This window comes from Hemitrygon akajei, chromosome 5 (assembly GCF_048418815.1).
Source record: "Hemitrygon akajei chromosome 5, sHemAka1.3, whole genome shotgun sequence".
NCBI classification, from domain to species: Eukaryota; Metazoa; Chordata; class Chondrichthyes; order Myliobatiformes; family Dasyatidae; genus Hemitrygon; species Hemitrygon akajei.
In genome coordinates this window covers 887600-903477 of record NC_133128.1, presented here as the reverse complement: position 1 = coordinate 903477, position 15878 = coordinate 887600, and the positions used below count along the sequence as shown (strand labels likewise).

Below are 15878 nucleotides of genomic sequence, written 5' to 3'. Positions count from 1 at the left end.
AACAGTCTGCATGATTTAGTTTGCAGAGAGATTGCAGACTGTTGCAAGAAACATAAGGTTCTTATTCCTTCACGACCTGGATCAACACGTCTTATGGAGGCTTGTGTGCTTCAAGGACTCCATCAGGCGATGCCACTTCAGGGCCACCCATTTGGAACGGCTGTGGGTGAGATGCCAGATGAAGACTGATCCAACTCCATCCAGCTCCTGAACAGACAGACTCACATCTGTGGGCCGAAGGGCCTGTAACATGCTGTAGATTTCTATGTTTCTGACTCTGGTGAGGAAGGCAAATGCAATGTTAGCATTCATTTGAAAAGTACTAGAATATAAAAGCAAAGATGTAATGTAAAAGCTTTATAAAGCACTGGTGAGGCCTCACTTGGAGTATTGTGAGTAGTTTTGGGCTCCTTAGAAAAGATGTGCTGAATCTGGAAAGGGTCCAAAGGAGGTTAAATGAAATGCCGTGTGAAGAGTGCCTGTCTGTATTCACTAGAATTCAGAAGAATCAGGGGTGACCTCATTGAAACCTAGTGAATGGTGAAAGGCTTTGATAGAGGGGATGTGGAGAGGATGTTTCCTACAGAGAGTCTTAAGACCAGAGGACACAGCCTCAGAATAGAGGGGTACATTTTAGAATGGAGATGAGGAGGAATTCCTTTAGCCAGGGGGTGCTGAATATGTGGAATTCTTTGCCACAGGTAGCTGTGGAGGCCAAGTTTATCTATCTATATATATATTTTTTAAGGCAGAGGTTGATAAATTCTTGATTGGTCAGGATCCTTCTGAATTCCTGTGAGTACAGACTTAGGCGATTCAATCTCTCTTCATAGTCTAACCCCCTCATCTCTGAAATCAACTTGGTGAACCTCCTCTGCACAGCCTCCAAAGCCAGTATACCCTTCCTCAATTAAGGAGACCAGAATGGCACACAGTACTCCTGGTGCGGCCTCATCAGTACTCTAGACAGTTGCAGCATAACCTCCCTGCTCTTAAATTCAATTCCTCTAGCAATGAAGGCCAACATTCCAATTTGCTTTTCAACTCAAATTAGTGTAGATCACTACACTCAGTCCCCTCTTTCAGATCGTTAATGTATATTGTGAACAGTTACAGGCCCAGCACCGACCCCTGTGGCACACCACTCACTGCTGATTGCCAACCAGAGCAACACCCATGTATCCCAACTCTCTGCTTTCTATTAACCAATTCTCTATCCATGCTAATACATCACCCCCAACTCTATGCATCCTTATCTTACGGATAAGTCTTCTGTGTGTCACCTTATCGAGCGCCTTCTGGAAATCCAAGTAAATAACGTCCATCTGTTCCCCTCTATCCACTGTGCTCATTATATCCTCAAAGAACTCTGGTAAGTTTGTCAAACAGGACCTGCCTTTGCTGAATCCATGCTGCGTCTGCCTGATGGATCCATTTAGAAGTATAGAAACAGAAAATCTACAGCACAATACAGGCCTTTCGGTCCACAAAGCTGTGCCAAACATATCCTTACCCTGGAACTACCTAGGCTTACCCATAGCCCTCTATTTTTCTAAGCTCCATGTACTTATCCAGGAGTTTCTTAAAAGACCTTATCATTTCCGTCTCCACCACTGCCAGCAGCCCATTGCACGCACTCACTACTCTCTACATAAAAAAAACTTGCCCCTGACATCTCCTCTGTACCTACTTCCAAGCACCTTAAAACTATGCCCTCTTGTACTAGCCATTTCAGCCCTGGGAAAAAGCCTCTGACCATCCACACAATCAATGCCTCTCATTATCTTGTACACCTCTATCAGGTCACTTCTCATCCTCTGTTGCTTCAAGGAAAAAAAGCCGAGTTCACTCAACCTATTCTCATAAGGCATTCTCCCCAATCCAGGCAACATCCTTGTGAATCTCCTCTGCACCCTTTCTATAGTTTCCACATCCTTCCTGTAGCAAAACGACCAGAACTGAGCACAGTACTCCCAAGTGGGGTCTGACCAGGGTCCTATATAGCTGCAACATTACCTCTTGGCTCTTAAACTCAGTCCCACGGTTGATGAAGGCCTTCTTAACCACACAATCAACCTGCGTAGCAGCTTTGAGTGTCCAGATGCCTCACTATTTCTTCTTTAATGATAGCTTCAAGCATTTTCCCAACTACAGATGTTAATTTACAGTTTCCTGCCTTTTGTCAACATCCATTTTTGGCAGTGCGTGGCATTCACTGTCTTCCAATCCGCCGGGACCTGCCCAGGATCCAGAGAATTTTGGTAAATTATACCCAAAGCTTCAACTATGATTTCTGCCGTTTCTTTCAGTACCGTGGGATGCATTCCGTCAGGAGCAGGAGACTTGTCTGTCTTTCAGTACCGTGGGATGCATTCCATCAGGAGCAGGAGACTTGTCTGTCTTTCAGTACCGTGGGATGCATTCCGTCAGGAGCAGGAGACTTGTCTGTCTTTCAGTACCGTGGGATGCATTCCATCAGGAGCAGGAGACTTGTCTGTCTTTCAGTACCGTGGGATGCATTCCGTCAGGAGCAGGAGACTTGTCTATCTTTCAGTACCGTGGGATGCATTCCATCAGGAGCAGGAGACTTGTCTGTCTTTCAGTACCGTGGGATGCATTCCATCAGGAGCAGGAGACTTGTCTATCTTTCAGTACCGTGGGATGCATTCCATCAGGAGCAGGAGACTTGTCTGTCTTTCAGTACCGTGGGATGCATTCCATCAGGAGCAGGAGACTTGTCTATCTTTCAGTACCGTGGGATGCATTCCATCAGGAGCAGGAGACTTGTCTATCTTTCAGCCACAAGTTTGCTTAGCACTGCCTCTTTATGGAGCCAAAAGAGATGGGGAGATCTTCAATGGATTTTTTGCACGTGTGTTTGTTCTGGAGATGGACACAGAAGTGAGGCAAGGCAGCAGTTTTGGACCCTGTACAGATTACAGAGGAGGAGCTGTTTGCTATTCTAAGCAAATTAGGGTGGATAAATCCCCAGAGGCTGACAAGGTGTTCTCTGAGACCCCATGGGAGGCAAGTGCAAAAATTGCAGGGGCTCCAGCATAGATATTTCAATTATCCTTATTGAAAGGCAATGTGCCAGAGGATTGGAGGATAGCTAGTGTTGTTCCACTCTTTAAGAAAGGTTGTAAAAATAAACCAGGAAATTATATGCCAGTGAATCTGCTATCAATTGTGGGAAAGTTGCTGGAAGGTATTTTAAGAGACTGGATGTATAGCTATTTGGGTAGATGGAATGATTAAAGATATTTCAGCATGGTTTGTGTGTGGTAGGTTGTGTCTAACCAATCTTCTAGAATTCTTCAAGGACGTTACCAGGAAATTTGATGAAGGCAAAGCAGTGGATGTTGTGTACATGAATTTCAGCAAGTCATTTGACAAATTCCTGCATGGGAGATTGGTCAAGAAGGTTCTGTCGTTTGGCATTCAAGATGAGGTAGTAAATTGGATTAGACATTGGCTTTGTGGGAGAAGCCGGAGAGCAGTATTAGCTCACTGCCTCTCTGGCCTGTGTTAGTGGTGTGCCACAAGGATCATTGCTGGGTCTGTTGTTGTTTGTCATGTATTTCAACAATCTGGAGGATAATGAATTGATTAACCGGATCAGCAAATTTCCAGATGACACCAAGACTGGAGGTGTGGTGGACAGCGAGAAACACTATTGGAGCTTGCAGTAGTATTTGGACCAGCTGGAAAAAATGGGCTGAGAATGGCAGATGGAATTTAATGCAGACAACTGGGAGGTGTTGCACTTTAGGAGCACCAACCAGAGAGGGCCTTACACAGTGAACAGTAGGGCACTGTGGTGTGCAGTAGGACAGAGAGATCTGGGAATAAAGGTCCATAATAAATAGAAAATGGTGTGGGAGATAGATATGGTTGTAAGAAAACTTCTGGCACATTTGCCTTCATAGATCAAGGTACTGAGTACAGGAGTTAGGATGATATGTTTAAATTGTATAAAACATTGGTGAGGCCTAATTTGGAGTATTCTGTGCACTTTAGATCACCTACCTACGGGAAAGATGTAAATAAGATTGAAAGAATAAAGACAAAATTTACAAATGTTGCTAGGTCTGGGTTCTAAGGAAAGGTTGAATAGGTTAGAACCTTTTTTCCTTAGAATGTAGAAGATTGAGAGGAGATTTGATACAAAATGATGAGCGGTATAGATACGGTCAATGCAAGCAGGCTTCTTCCACTGGGGTTGGGTGGGACAACAACCCAACCTCAACGATTTAAGGGTGAAAGGTGAAATGTTTAAGTGGACCGTGAGGGGAACCTTCTTCACTCAGTGGGTTGACAGAGTGTGGAATGAGCTACCAGTGTAAGTGGTGGATTCAATTTTGATTTCAACATTTAAGAGAAGTTTGTATAGGAACATGAATGGGCAGGGTATGGAGGCTAAGGTGCAGGTCGATGGGACTAGGCAATTTAAATGGTTTGACATGTACTAGATGGGCCAAAGGCCATGTTTCTGTGCTGTAGTTTTCTATGACTCTATTTGGTTCAGTAGGAATTGAGGTGTTGTGTGTGATTGGAGGTCAGTGTTGTCCTGGTGTGAATGGGGTTAGAGTCCAGACCATTTCTCACCCTCTGATGTGCATTCGGTAAGCTTGCCTTTCATCTCTCTGTTGAAATCAATGACGCACATTCCTCCTCTGCAGGTGGATGTACTGCGAGCACTTGGTGCCGAGATTGTTCGAACACCCACCCAAGCGAGTTTCGATTCACCAGAATCACACGTTGGTGTTGCTTGGAAGTTGAAGAATGAAATTCCCAACTCATGTATCCTGGACCAGGTGGGTATTGAGCTAACACCTGGCCCTGGTTCCACTGGCCCAAGGTTGACTCTGAATAATTGAACTGAATTGGTGAGACATGATGTGAGGTGGTGAATCATAGACTCACAGAAACATCAGCAATAAATGGGAAACCCAAAGTACACAGCAGATGCTGTGGTCAAATCAACACGTACAAAAGCTGGATGAACTCATCAGGACTGGTCTTGGCCCGAAGCGTTGACTGCTCATTTCAACGGATGCTGCCTGACCTGCTGAGTTCATTCAGCTTTTGTACGTGTTGCAATGAATGGGTCCTGGACCAGCTTGTTCAAACTGACTGATAACAATCTTCAGAATGGCAGTAATTGGGGGTGATATCTCAGGAAATTCCTCAAATCAGACCTAATGGGTTGGATTTCAAATAAAAAGGGACCCACAATGGTCAGTAAGTTTAGAGCAACAGGAATGTAAAGGTGTAATAACAATTCTGGCTATAGGTTAGAAATCACGGGGCCCAAGACAACTTCAAGTTCAAGTTTAATTATTCAACCATACACATCAATGCAGCAGTGTTCCTGTGGGGCCAAGGTGCCCCCCAGGAATGTTGTACACAGTAGTCACAGCACAGAAAACACGTTATAACATAAGGGTGGATGTAGAAAATAAGACTGCACATTAGAAAATAAAATACAGTCACAAAAAATATAATGAAAACAATCTTGGATCCAGGACCAAAAGTAGACTGCTGGGGAAGTCATTGGGTTGAGGTGCATCAGTCAAAGTTTCAGCTCAAACCCATGCATCAGGCCTGTGCGGGGAAACCAGAAGGTGTAAGTAAGGGAGAGACCAGGGCTGGTGGCAACAGGTAGAAGCAGATAGAGTGGGGATAGGACTTGTAGCCCAGGGAGTGGTGGGGGACGGATGTCGAAGGTAAGTGAAGGGGATTACTGATGGAAATGAGAAATTAATTGATTCCATTTTTGGCTTGGTAAGAGAGGCTCAGGGTTGCAGGCTGAGGCCTCAATAAAGGTCTTGATTATGAGGAGGGATGAGCACCTGCAGCACGAGTTCAGTGAGCCTGGTTCCAGATGACAGAGCAGGACGTCGATGGTTATAGTCTCGACATTACTTCAAAGTTCAAATTAAGTTTATTACCAAAGTCTCCATATACAACCCCAAGATTAATTTTCTTATGCCCATTCACAATAAATCCAATAACCAAACTAGAATCAAAGAAAGACTGATTGGGCATACAGTCAGTGTGCAAAAGGTAATAAACTGGGCAAATACAAAAAGAAAGCAGAAGAAATAATAAATAAATAGGTACTAAATATCAAGAACTTGAGATGAACAGTCCTTGAAAGGGATTCCTTAGGTTGTGGAAACAGTTGGACTGAGTGACGTTGAGTGAAGTTATCCCCTTTGGTTCAAGAGCCTGATTGTTGAGGAGTAATAACTGTTCCTGAACGTGGTGGGATGGATCCTCAGGCTTCTCTACCACCTTCCTGATGGCAGCAGCAAGAAGAGAACATGTCCTGGGTAGTGGCGGTCCTTAATGATGGATGTTGCTTTCCTAGTGCTTTGTATTGATATGCTCAGTGATAGGGGTGCTTTACCTGTGGTGGACCAGGCCGTATCTAGTACTCTGAAGGATTTTCCGTTCAAGGGCATTGGTGTTTCCATACTAGGCTGTGATGCAGCCAGTCAGTATATTCTCCACTACATCATATCTGTAGAAGTTTATCAGAGTTTTAAATGTCATGTCGAATCTTTTTATATTACTGTATTCATTTACAGAATGTGGGTGTTGCCAGCTAAGCCAACAATTATTACCCATCCCTAGTTGCCCTTGGAGAAGGTGGTGATGAGCTGCCTTCTTGAACCACTGCAGTCCCTGAGGTGTTGGTACACCCACAGTGCTGTTAGGGAGGGAATTCCATGATTTTGACCCAGCGACAATGAAGGAACGGCGATATGTTTCCAAGTCAGGATGGTGAGTGACTTGGGGGGGGGGGGGTTGAATTTCCAAGTGGTGGTGTTCCCAGGTGTCTGCCGTTCTCGTCCTTCTAGATGGTAGTGGTCGTGGATCTGGAAGGTGCTGCCTTAGGAACTTTGGTGTGTTGTTGCAGTGCATCTTGTAAACAACTGTTTGTTGATGGTGGAGAAATTGGATGTTTGTGGAAGGGGTATCAATCAAGTGGGCTGCCTTGTACTGAATGGTGTCAAGCTTTTTGAGTGTTGATGGAGCTGCACTCATCCAGGCGAGTGGCAAGTGTTCCATTACACTCCTGACCTGAATGCTGCAGAACTTTGTGCAGTCATCTGCGAACATCCCCACTTCTGACCTTATGATGGAAGGAAGGAAGGTCATTGATGAAGTGACTGAAGACGGTTGATCCTAGGACACTCCCCTGAGGAACTCAGGATGAGATGATTGACCTCCAACCACCACAACCATCTTCCTTGTGTCAGGTATGATTCCAACCAGCAGAGGATTTTTCCCCTAATACCCATTGACTCCATTTTAGCTAGGGCAGCTTCATGCCATACTCTGTCAAATGCTGCCTTGATGTCGAGGGCTATCACTCTCAGCTTATCTCTGGTATTTAGCTCTTTGGTCTATGTTTGGACCAAGGAGGTGATGAGGTGAGGAGCTGAGTGGCTTTGACGGAATCCAAACTGGGCATCTGTAAGCAGGTTATTGCCAAGTAGGTGCTGCATGATAGCTCTGTTGATTACCCCTTCCATTACTTTGCTGAACTCTTCGAAAATGCCTAAGGAAGTAGAGGTGCTGCCGTGCTTTCTCTGTAATTGCACTTAAGTACTGGACCAGAATAGGTCCTCTGATATGATAATGTAGTTGACCCTCTCCACCTCTGATTCTCCAATGAGGACCGGCTCATGGACCTCTGGTTTCCTCTGCTTGGTCCATAATCAGCTCCTTGTTCTTGTTGACATCGAGTAAGAGGTTGTTGTTGTGGCACCACTCAACCAGATTTCTCCCTCTTATAGGCTTGATTGGTTACTTCTGGCTCAGGCTACAGGAACATATTCCATCAGGCGGTTAATTAGGCAGGGCATTGGTAACTGGGATTTATTCCAAATGCGTGAAAGTTTTCTAGTTTGGGAGGTCGTATTAGGTAGGGCATACTCAGTGAATAGCAGGGCTGTAGGGAGTGTGGTGGAACAGAAGGACTATTGTGCAATAAGCCTAAGGATTCCTGTGGATAAAACATGGGTACGTAAGGTGGGAGAGAGGCCATACAAGATGTTGTTTTGATCAGCCAAGGTACTGAATAAAAGAGCAGGGAGCGTAGTACAGCCTTGTGAAACACTGGCTAGGCCACAGCTGGAATACTGTGATGGCTACACTGGAGGAAGAATGGAGAGGTTCATCAAGATGTTACTTGGGATACAGTGTCAGTGACCAGACAGGCTGTGTTTGTTTTCTCTGGAGCAGGGGAGGCTACGGTGGGGAGAGGAGCCAAATTGTGGGCCAATAAGAGCCACTTCCCCATAACCATGAAGCCTAAAGCCAGAGAGAGAGAGATTGAAGGTCAGGGGTAGGGTGTTTGAGGATCCAAGGAGTTTGGGTTTAAGGTGGGGGCAGAATGTTTAAGGGGGATTTAGAGAACTAATTTTTTTTTTTAAACACAGATTGGTTTGTATCTGAGCTGCCAGAAAGCTGTAAAGGCTGGTATAATTAAAAACATTTTAACAGGTATGTGGAAAGGTAATGTTTAGAAAGAAATGGGCCAAGCACAGGTAAACAACTTGGTCAGTAGGGATGAGGTGCATCTATACCATGAGATTCTGCTAACACAGGAGACAACTTGGTCAGCGGGCATGTATTGGGCTGTGAACAGTCAATGTGAGTGAGTGTGGAAGCAGAGGTACCTTTCAGTCAGGGCTGCAATCAAGATTTAAAAATGCAGAGCTTCATGTCAGTTTCTCTGAGTTGGGCTCTGACCAATCAAGGAGAGAATTCATTAGCAAGGGCGAATAAAAATAATGCAAGTACAAGCGAAGCGACCATTCTTTTGAGTATGTCTGTGTTCAGAGTAGTTTTGGCTCATCAGGCTTTGGTGAGGTAAGTTTCTCTCTTTTTGTTCTTATTTGTTCATTCATTGTCTGTTAGGGCATAGGAGTGTAGTGAGAATGGCTCTAGAGCCAGTATTTTATACCGTGCGTGAGATTTGTAAGTCTGGGAGACCTCCATTCCCCTGGATAAACACAGCTGCATCGAACTGCAGCGCCTGAGAGAACATGTTAATGAACTGAAGCTGCAGCTCGATGACCTTCAACTCATAGGGGAGAATGAGGAGATGATTGGAGCTACAGGGAGGTATTCATCCCTAGCTTGCAGGAGGCAGGTAACTAGGTGACTGTCAGGAGAAGGAAGGGAAATGCACCGCCAATGCAGAGTACACCTGTGGCCGTTCCCTTCAATAATAATTATACAACTTTGGATACTGTTGACAGGGACAACCTACCGGGGGGGAGCCTCAGTGACCAGCACTCTGGCACTGAGTCTGTTGCTGTGGCTCAGAAGAGCAGAGAGGTGAAGAGGACTGTTGATAGGAGATTCAGTAGTCAGAGGAACAGAGACGAGGTGCTGTGGGCACGATAGAGACAGCTGGATGTATGTGGCCTCCCAGGTTCCAGGGTCAGGGATGTCTCGGTTCAGGTTCATGGAATTCTAAAGTGGGAGAGTGAGCAGCCTGAAGTCTAAGTGCATTTGGCACCAGTAGCATAGGTAGACAACGTGAAGAGGTCCTGAAGAGAGATTTTGGGGAGCTAGGTAGAAAGTTGAGAAATGGGACCTCTAGGGTAGTAATCTCTGGATTACTAACTGTGCCATGTGCCAGTGAGGGTAAGAATAGGGTGATTTAGTAGGTGAATGCATAACTGAAAATTGGTGCAAGGGAGAGGGTTTCAGATTTATGGATCATTGGGATCTCTTTAGCAGGGATATGTTGTTTCAGTGCTGTGCAACACTGATCTTACTGAAACTGACTTTGTGTCCTGGTGTGGTCTATGCCATTTTGAGGTAGGGGGCCCTCCCACACTCTCACAGTCTGGTTGCACTGGGCAGACGCAGTGTCCAGCTGCCATTAGCCTGCACGTAGTCGATGAGTATCAGCTCCTTAATCAGCTCTTTCCTCTCTTGCAGTATCGGAATGCTGCTAACCCTTTGGTCCATTATGATGAAACTGCGGAGGAGATCCTTTGGCAGTGTGATGGTAGGAAACATACCCCTTGCTCTGGTCTATGCTGTGTTGCCCAGGATCACCCTCGGGAGGGGGGAGGGTTGGACCATGGGAGACTGCGGAGTAGGTTGTGCTGAGGGGGAGGGTGTAGATTGGACTGTGGGGGAGGTCTATGAGAGTAGGCTGAGCTGTGGGTCAGGTCAGCAGGGTTCTGACTCTTAGCTGTCAGGGTGTAAGTACGGTTTGGGCTGAGGAATGTGACATTGAATGGTGGGAGGTGTAGAACCAGTGAAGAAACAAATGATGTGAAAATCTCCTTGGTCCTGATAGAGGTTGGGCAGAGATGAGGAACAGAATGAAACTTGCATCCAGCAGTTCAAATAGAGTGATCCAACTCTTGGGAAGAACGTGAGGTGGAGACTACCAACAAATCATTCCCATGTGCTCCTTTTGACAGGAAAGGTGGACATGCTTGTTGCCGGAGCAGGAACTGGAGGAACCATCACTGGGATTGCTCGAAAGCTGAAGGAGAGATGTCCAAACTGTCAGGTAGTGAGGGGGATGATGGAGTCACCTGTGGGTCCACAGGACTGGGGAGCCGTGGTATGTGGGATCTATCTATGGACAGTGAGACCAGCTCTTATTGCCCATCTGCAAGTGCGTTTGGGAAGGTGTTTGAGGCTCCACGTGTGTGCTGGGAGAGAGAGCCAGGTTTAATGAAGGAATGAAATGGAGTGGCTGTGGAGAGTCATAAGATGATCTTGGACTATTTCCCCTTGTTTTCCCCTACCCTCATCAATCATTCATGGTTAGATCAGCCATGATCTTGTTGAATGGCGGAACAGGCTCGATGGACCAGATGGCCTACTCCTGCTCCTATTTCTTATGTTATTATGTCCTCAAAGTAACTCGTTCAGTTTTGTAAGAAATGAAGTTTGCCAGAACAAAGCCAAGTTGACTGCCCCTCACTACTTGTCCTTTGTCAGATGTGAGTAGATCCTGTCAATGACTGGCTGGCATGTCTGCGGGGCGTTGCGTAGCCCAAGTGTGAGCTGTTTCACTTACTGAGACATTGTGCCAATAGGGAGTAGTACTTGCTTTGCTTTTGCTGGGTGTCTCACAGTGACGTTTTTCTTCAGATTATTGGAGTGGATCCAGAAGGTTCCATCCTAGCAGAACCTCAGCATCTGAACCAAACAGATATCAGCACATATGAAGTGGAAGGAATAGGCTACGATTTTATCCCTACGGTTCTTGACCGATCGGTGAGTCTCTCTCCGGGGACGGGCAGGTTCTCCAGACATGGCTCTGAACAGGAACAATGGTTGCACTTTGTTTCATTGTGCAAGTCACATCAGTGGTAGGAGGGAGGGCATAAGATTTTTGGATAATTGGGCTCTCTTGCAGGGAAGGTGGGGCCAGTACAGATGGGATGGTTTGCATCTGATCTGGAGCAGGACTAATATTCTAGCAGAGGGGGTTTGTTAATGCTGCACTATGGAGTTTATCTAAAGTTGCAGAGCGATGGGAACCAGAGTGTCAGAACAATTAGTAGAGAGATTGGGGAGGCAGATGTTGGAAAGACCTCAGACAAAGTCAGGAGTTAAAAAGTTGAGCATGTTGCGACTAATATATTTCAATGTGAGAAGTAGCATAGGAAAGGTGGATAATAGTGCTGAAGATGAGGTACAAACAGGCAATGTGAGGTACAGGAAGTATGGAATACAGAGAGAGATGATGAGAATTAATCTAAGGGAATTGGGGATGCAGGAATTCACATTAAGAGGGTTACTGGGCATGGGTGAGAGGGCAAAGATCAGGGTACTTTTAGCTTTCTGAAGGGATACAGGGTTTTTTTAATAGGATATGATTAATAAGCAGGAACAGGGTACTAGGATGGCCAAAGAAGGAAGGATAAAGTGTAGATTAGTGTGGGTGGGTGTGTGTGTGAATGTGTGAAGGGATTTAGAATGTAAGTGTAATGCTCAGCTATATCGGCTTGTACACATCTAGGGGAGACCCCGTCCCCACCCATCCTTGTGTCTCGGTTGTGTCGGTTGCTGTGCAATGCCCCCTGATATGGCCTCAAACATCAATCATCAGCCAGCACACAATGTACATTTTACAAATTACACTTTATAAATCCTACCTAGAACTAGGTAATTAATAGTGATACAATATATATGAAAGAAAAGAAAGAAAAGGCGCCAAAACTTATCAGAGTTTTCAGTCAATTCGTGCACACCTGTTAGAGCTCAACTATCGAAGTCTTCGGTCCATTATTCAATCTTCTCCGACCTCGACCTGCTGCCTGGGACCAACCTCGGTAGTCGACCAGAGCACATCCAGTACGTCCTCCTTCCTCGCAATCTCCCCTCCAACTCCCCAAAAGTCCGTGCAACACTAGTTTACGGACCCACAAGAAAGAATAACATCTATCCCAATTGGTTAACAAATGAATACAATCTTCGTTATCAGTAATTATAACCCAAACAAGCTGCGAAAGCGCTCTCTCATCAATTACCATAACAACGAAGCATTCTTACTTTTAACATAACAAAGAAGCCATTTTGATTAACATTCGCAGTAACATAAAGAAGAAACCCCTTACATAAGTCTATCATCTGATCCACACTCCGGAGCAGAAGGTGGTGGTAATGCACCATTAAGCTGGGTACCAACTGCCGTAAAACAAGAAGAAGAAAGGCTGTTGATAGGGAAAAATTGCAGTCAACAGGATGAGTGGCAATGTAAAAGGCAGGCAAATATACTGTCATATACATTAATGATTTGGATGATGGCATGGTAAATTGGATTAGTAAGTATGCAGATGATACTAAGATAGGTGGCGTTGTGGATAATGAAGTAGATTTTCAAAGCTTGCAGAGAGATTTAGGCTAGTTAGAAGAGTGGGCTGAACGATGGCAGATGGAGTTTAATGCTGATAAGTGTGAGGTGCTACATTTTGGTAGGAATAATCAAAATAGGACATAGATGGTAAATGGTAGGGCATTGAAGAATGCAGTAGAACAGAGTGATCTAGGAATAATGGTGCATAGTTCCCTGAAGGTGAAATCTCATGTGGATAGGGTGGTGAAGAAAGCTTTTGGTATGCTGGCCTTTATAAATCAGAGCATTGAGTATAGGAGTTAGGATGTAATGTTAAAATTGTACAAGGCATTGGTGAGGCCAAATTTGGAGTATTGTGTACAGTTCTGGTCATCGAATTATAGGAAAGATGTCAACAAAATAGAGAGAGTGCAGAGACGATTTACTAGGATGTTACCTGGGTTTCAGCACTTAAGTTACAGAGAAAGGTTGAACAAGTTAGGTCTTTATTTGGAGCGTAGAATGTTGAGGGGGGACTTGATAGAGGTATTTAAAATTATTAGGGGGATAGATAGAGTTGATGTGGATAGGCTTTTTCCATTGAGAGTAGGGGAGATTCAAACAAGAGGACATGAGTTGAGAGTTAAGGGGCAAAAGTTTAGGGGTGACTAAAAGGGGAACTTCTTTACTCAGAGTGGTAGCTGTGTGGAATGAGCTTCCAGTAGAAGTGGTAGAGGCAGGTTCGGTATTGTCATTTAAGGCAAATTTGGGTAGGTATATGGACAGGAAAGGAATGGAGGGTTATGGGCTGAGTGCAGGTCAGTGGGATTAGGTGAGAGGAAGTGTTCAGCATGGACTAGAAGGGCGGAGATGGCCTGTTTCTGTGCTGTAATTGTTATATGGTTATATATGGTTAAAGGGATTTGGGAGTCCTTGTGCAATGTTAGCATTTATTTCAAGAGGACTAGAATATAAAATCAAGGATGTAATGTTGAGACTAGATTAAACACTGGTGAGGCCTCACTTCAAGTATTGTGAGCAGTTTTGGGCCCCTTAGAAAGGATGTGCTGAAACTGGGGAGGGTTCAAAGGAGATTCACAAAAATGATTCCAGGATTGAATGACATCATATGAAGAGTGTTTGATGGTTCTGGGCCTGGACTCACAAGAATTCAGAAGAATGAGGGGTGACCTCATTGAAACATCGAATGGTGAAAGGACTTGATAGAGTGGATGGGTAGAGAACACAGCCTCACCATAGAGGGGTGTCCTTTTAGAATGGAGATGAGGACGAATTTCTTTAGCCAGAGAGTGGTGAATCTGTGGAATTCTTTGCCACAGGCAACTGAGGAGGCCAAGTTTTTATGTATATTTAAGGCAGAGGTTGATAGATTCTTGATTGATGAGGGCACGAAGGGAGAGGGCAGGAGATTGGGACTGAGAGTGAAATTGTATCAGCAATGATGAAATGGCAGAGCAGACTTGATGGGCCAAATGGCCTAATTCTGCTCCTGCATCGTGTGCTCTTGTGTTCAGCTGTTAACCATTTACTGTGCTGAAGCCTGAATGACTGCTCTGCTCTTTGCCATTTCCAGACGTCACTTTGTGTAGTTTGGGCTTTCTGGCCTGGGAGCTCTGGGTTGGAAGGATGGAGATTCAGATGGGTTCCACCTCACACAGTTAGGTTTGTGGCCCCTGTGTTTTGGGCGTTTGATATGTGAGTTAGGGTGTCTAACCAGTGTGTGTCTCTGCAGGTTGTGGACAAGTGGTACAAGAGCAATGACGAATGTTCATTTCAAATGGCCCGCCAGCTGATCAGAGAAGAGGGACTACTGTGTGGTGAGAAACCGGTTAGAGTGTGGTTGTGGATAGGAATGGATGGTGAGGTCCTTGGACCAGCCCTTGATTTAAGGGGGGGGGGGGGGTGGGTGGGTGTGTGTGTGGGGAGCTGGGGGTTTACTCTGTATACAGTCTGTTGGGGAATGTCCTTTGACTGGTCTGCACTTCACCGTCACTAACGTTTGGCTGTTCTTTCAGGTGGAAGTTCAGGGAGTGCTGTTTCTATTGCTGTCCAAGCAGCCCGAAGCCTGAAGAAAGGACAGCGATGTGTGGTTATCCTCCCGGACTCCATCCGAAACTACATGTAAGCCCTTGGGCCTGGGTACTGGCAGTGACAGGCTGAGAAAAGGTGGAGCTTTGCACTGACCATTTCTGTTCCTGCAGGTCCAAGTTCCTCAGTAATAAATGGATGGTACAAAAGGGATTCCAACAGAAACTTGCAGAACCTGGCCAGAAGCCCTGGTAAGCAATTTGACTCTGTAATGGGAGTAGATGCCCTTGGATGAAGGCTGTAGAAGGACAGGTCTTCATTTAGAGACATCTGAGGATGCTTATGGTGCTTCTGTACTTTTTCAGGTGGTGGAAAGTTCGTGTTGAGCAGCTGAAAATTTTAGCGCCTCTGACTGTGCCACCATCTGTGTCCTGTCGAGAAGCCATGGAGATTCTACATGAGAAAGGATATGACCAGGCTCCTGTGGTCACTGAGGCAGGGTGAGTGAAGCCATTCTCTGCTGCAGGAGACTGCACCCTGCCCAGATAGACGATAAGTTGGTGTCCCTTAGGCTGGCAGTGTAAGAGGGTTTGGTCAGAGGGAGTAGGACGGGGGATTCATGAGGCAGCTGTTTGGTGTCTTAGGGTCCTTCTCAAATCCAGATTTTCATCTGAGTTCAGATTTGGTAATGCAGAGAGCATGCTGTGAACATGGAATGCTGGTCACTAGATTGGAATCACCAGGAAAGACTGTGTGTCTGTGTGGAGGGAAGGGAAGAGGTTACAGAGCAGATGGTAGATCCCCCAGAAGGGACATGCTTGATGGTATATGGAGAAATGAGGAACAATCCCTGTGAGGAGCTGAAAGGGGGAGGGGAAGACGTGGTGGTGGGATCTCATAGAAACTATGAATGGGGATACTGCTGTTGATATATATAGGGGCATTGGAGCTCTATATTTTGCCTAGCAGGTGGAGTGGAGTGGTGGGAGCA

At 45.5% G+C, this 15878-nt stretch overlaps 1 protein-coding gene across 5 annotated transcripts in view; it reads left to right on the top strand.

Annotated features, from left to right (window-relative positions):
• The window catches only part of cbsa (cystathionine beta-synthase a), a 61334-nt gene that overhangs the window by 29868 nt on the left and 15588 nt on the right, over positions 1 to 15878 (top strand). For all 5 annotated transcript variants that reach the window (XR_012098855.1, XM_073044734.1, XM_073044737.1 and 2 more), the window contains exons 6-13: positions 4683 to 4817; positions 9973 to 10042; positions 10467 to 10558; positions 11149 to 11274; positions 14592 to 14676; positions 14875 to 14980; positions 15061 to 15138; positions 15253 to 15387. Coding sequence is in view for 4 of the 5 variants with exons in the window: in XM_073044734.1 (XP_072900835.1) it covers positions 4683 to 4817; positions 9973 to 10042; positions 10467 to 10558; positions 11149 to 11274; positions 14592 to 14676; positions 14875 to 14980; positions 15061 to 15138; positions 15253 to 15387 (827 nt within the window). In the remaining variant the exon portion in view is untranslated. The remainder of the gene's footprint in view (positions 1 to 4682; positions 4818 to 9972; positions 10043 to 10466; positions 10559 to 11148; positions 11275 to 14591; positions 14677 to 14874; positions 14981 to 15060; positions 15139 to 15252; positions 15388 to 15878) is intronic.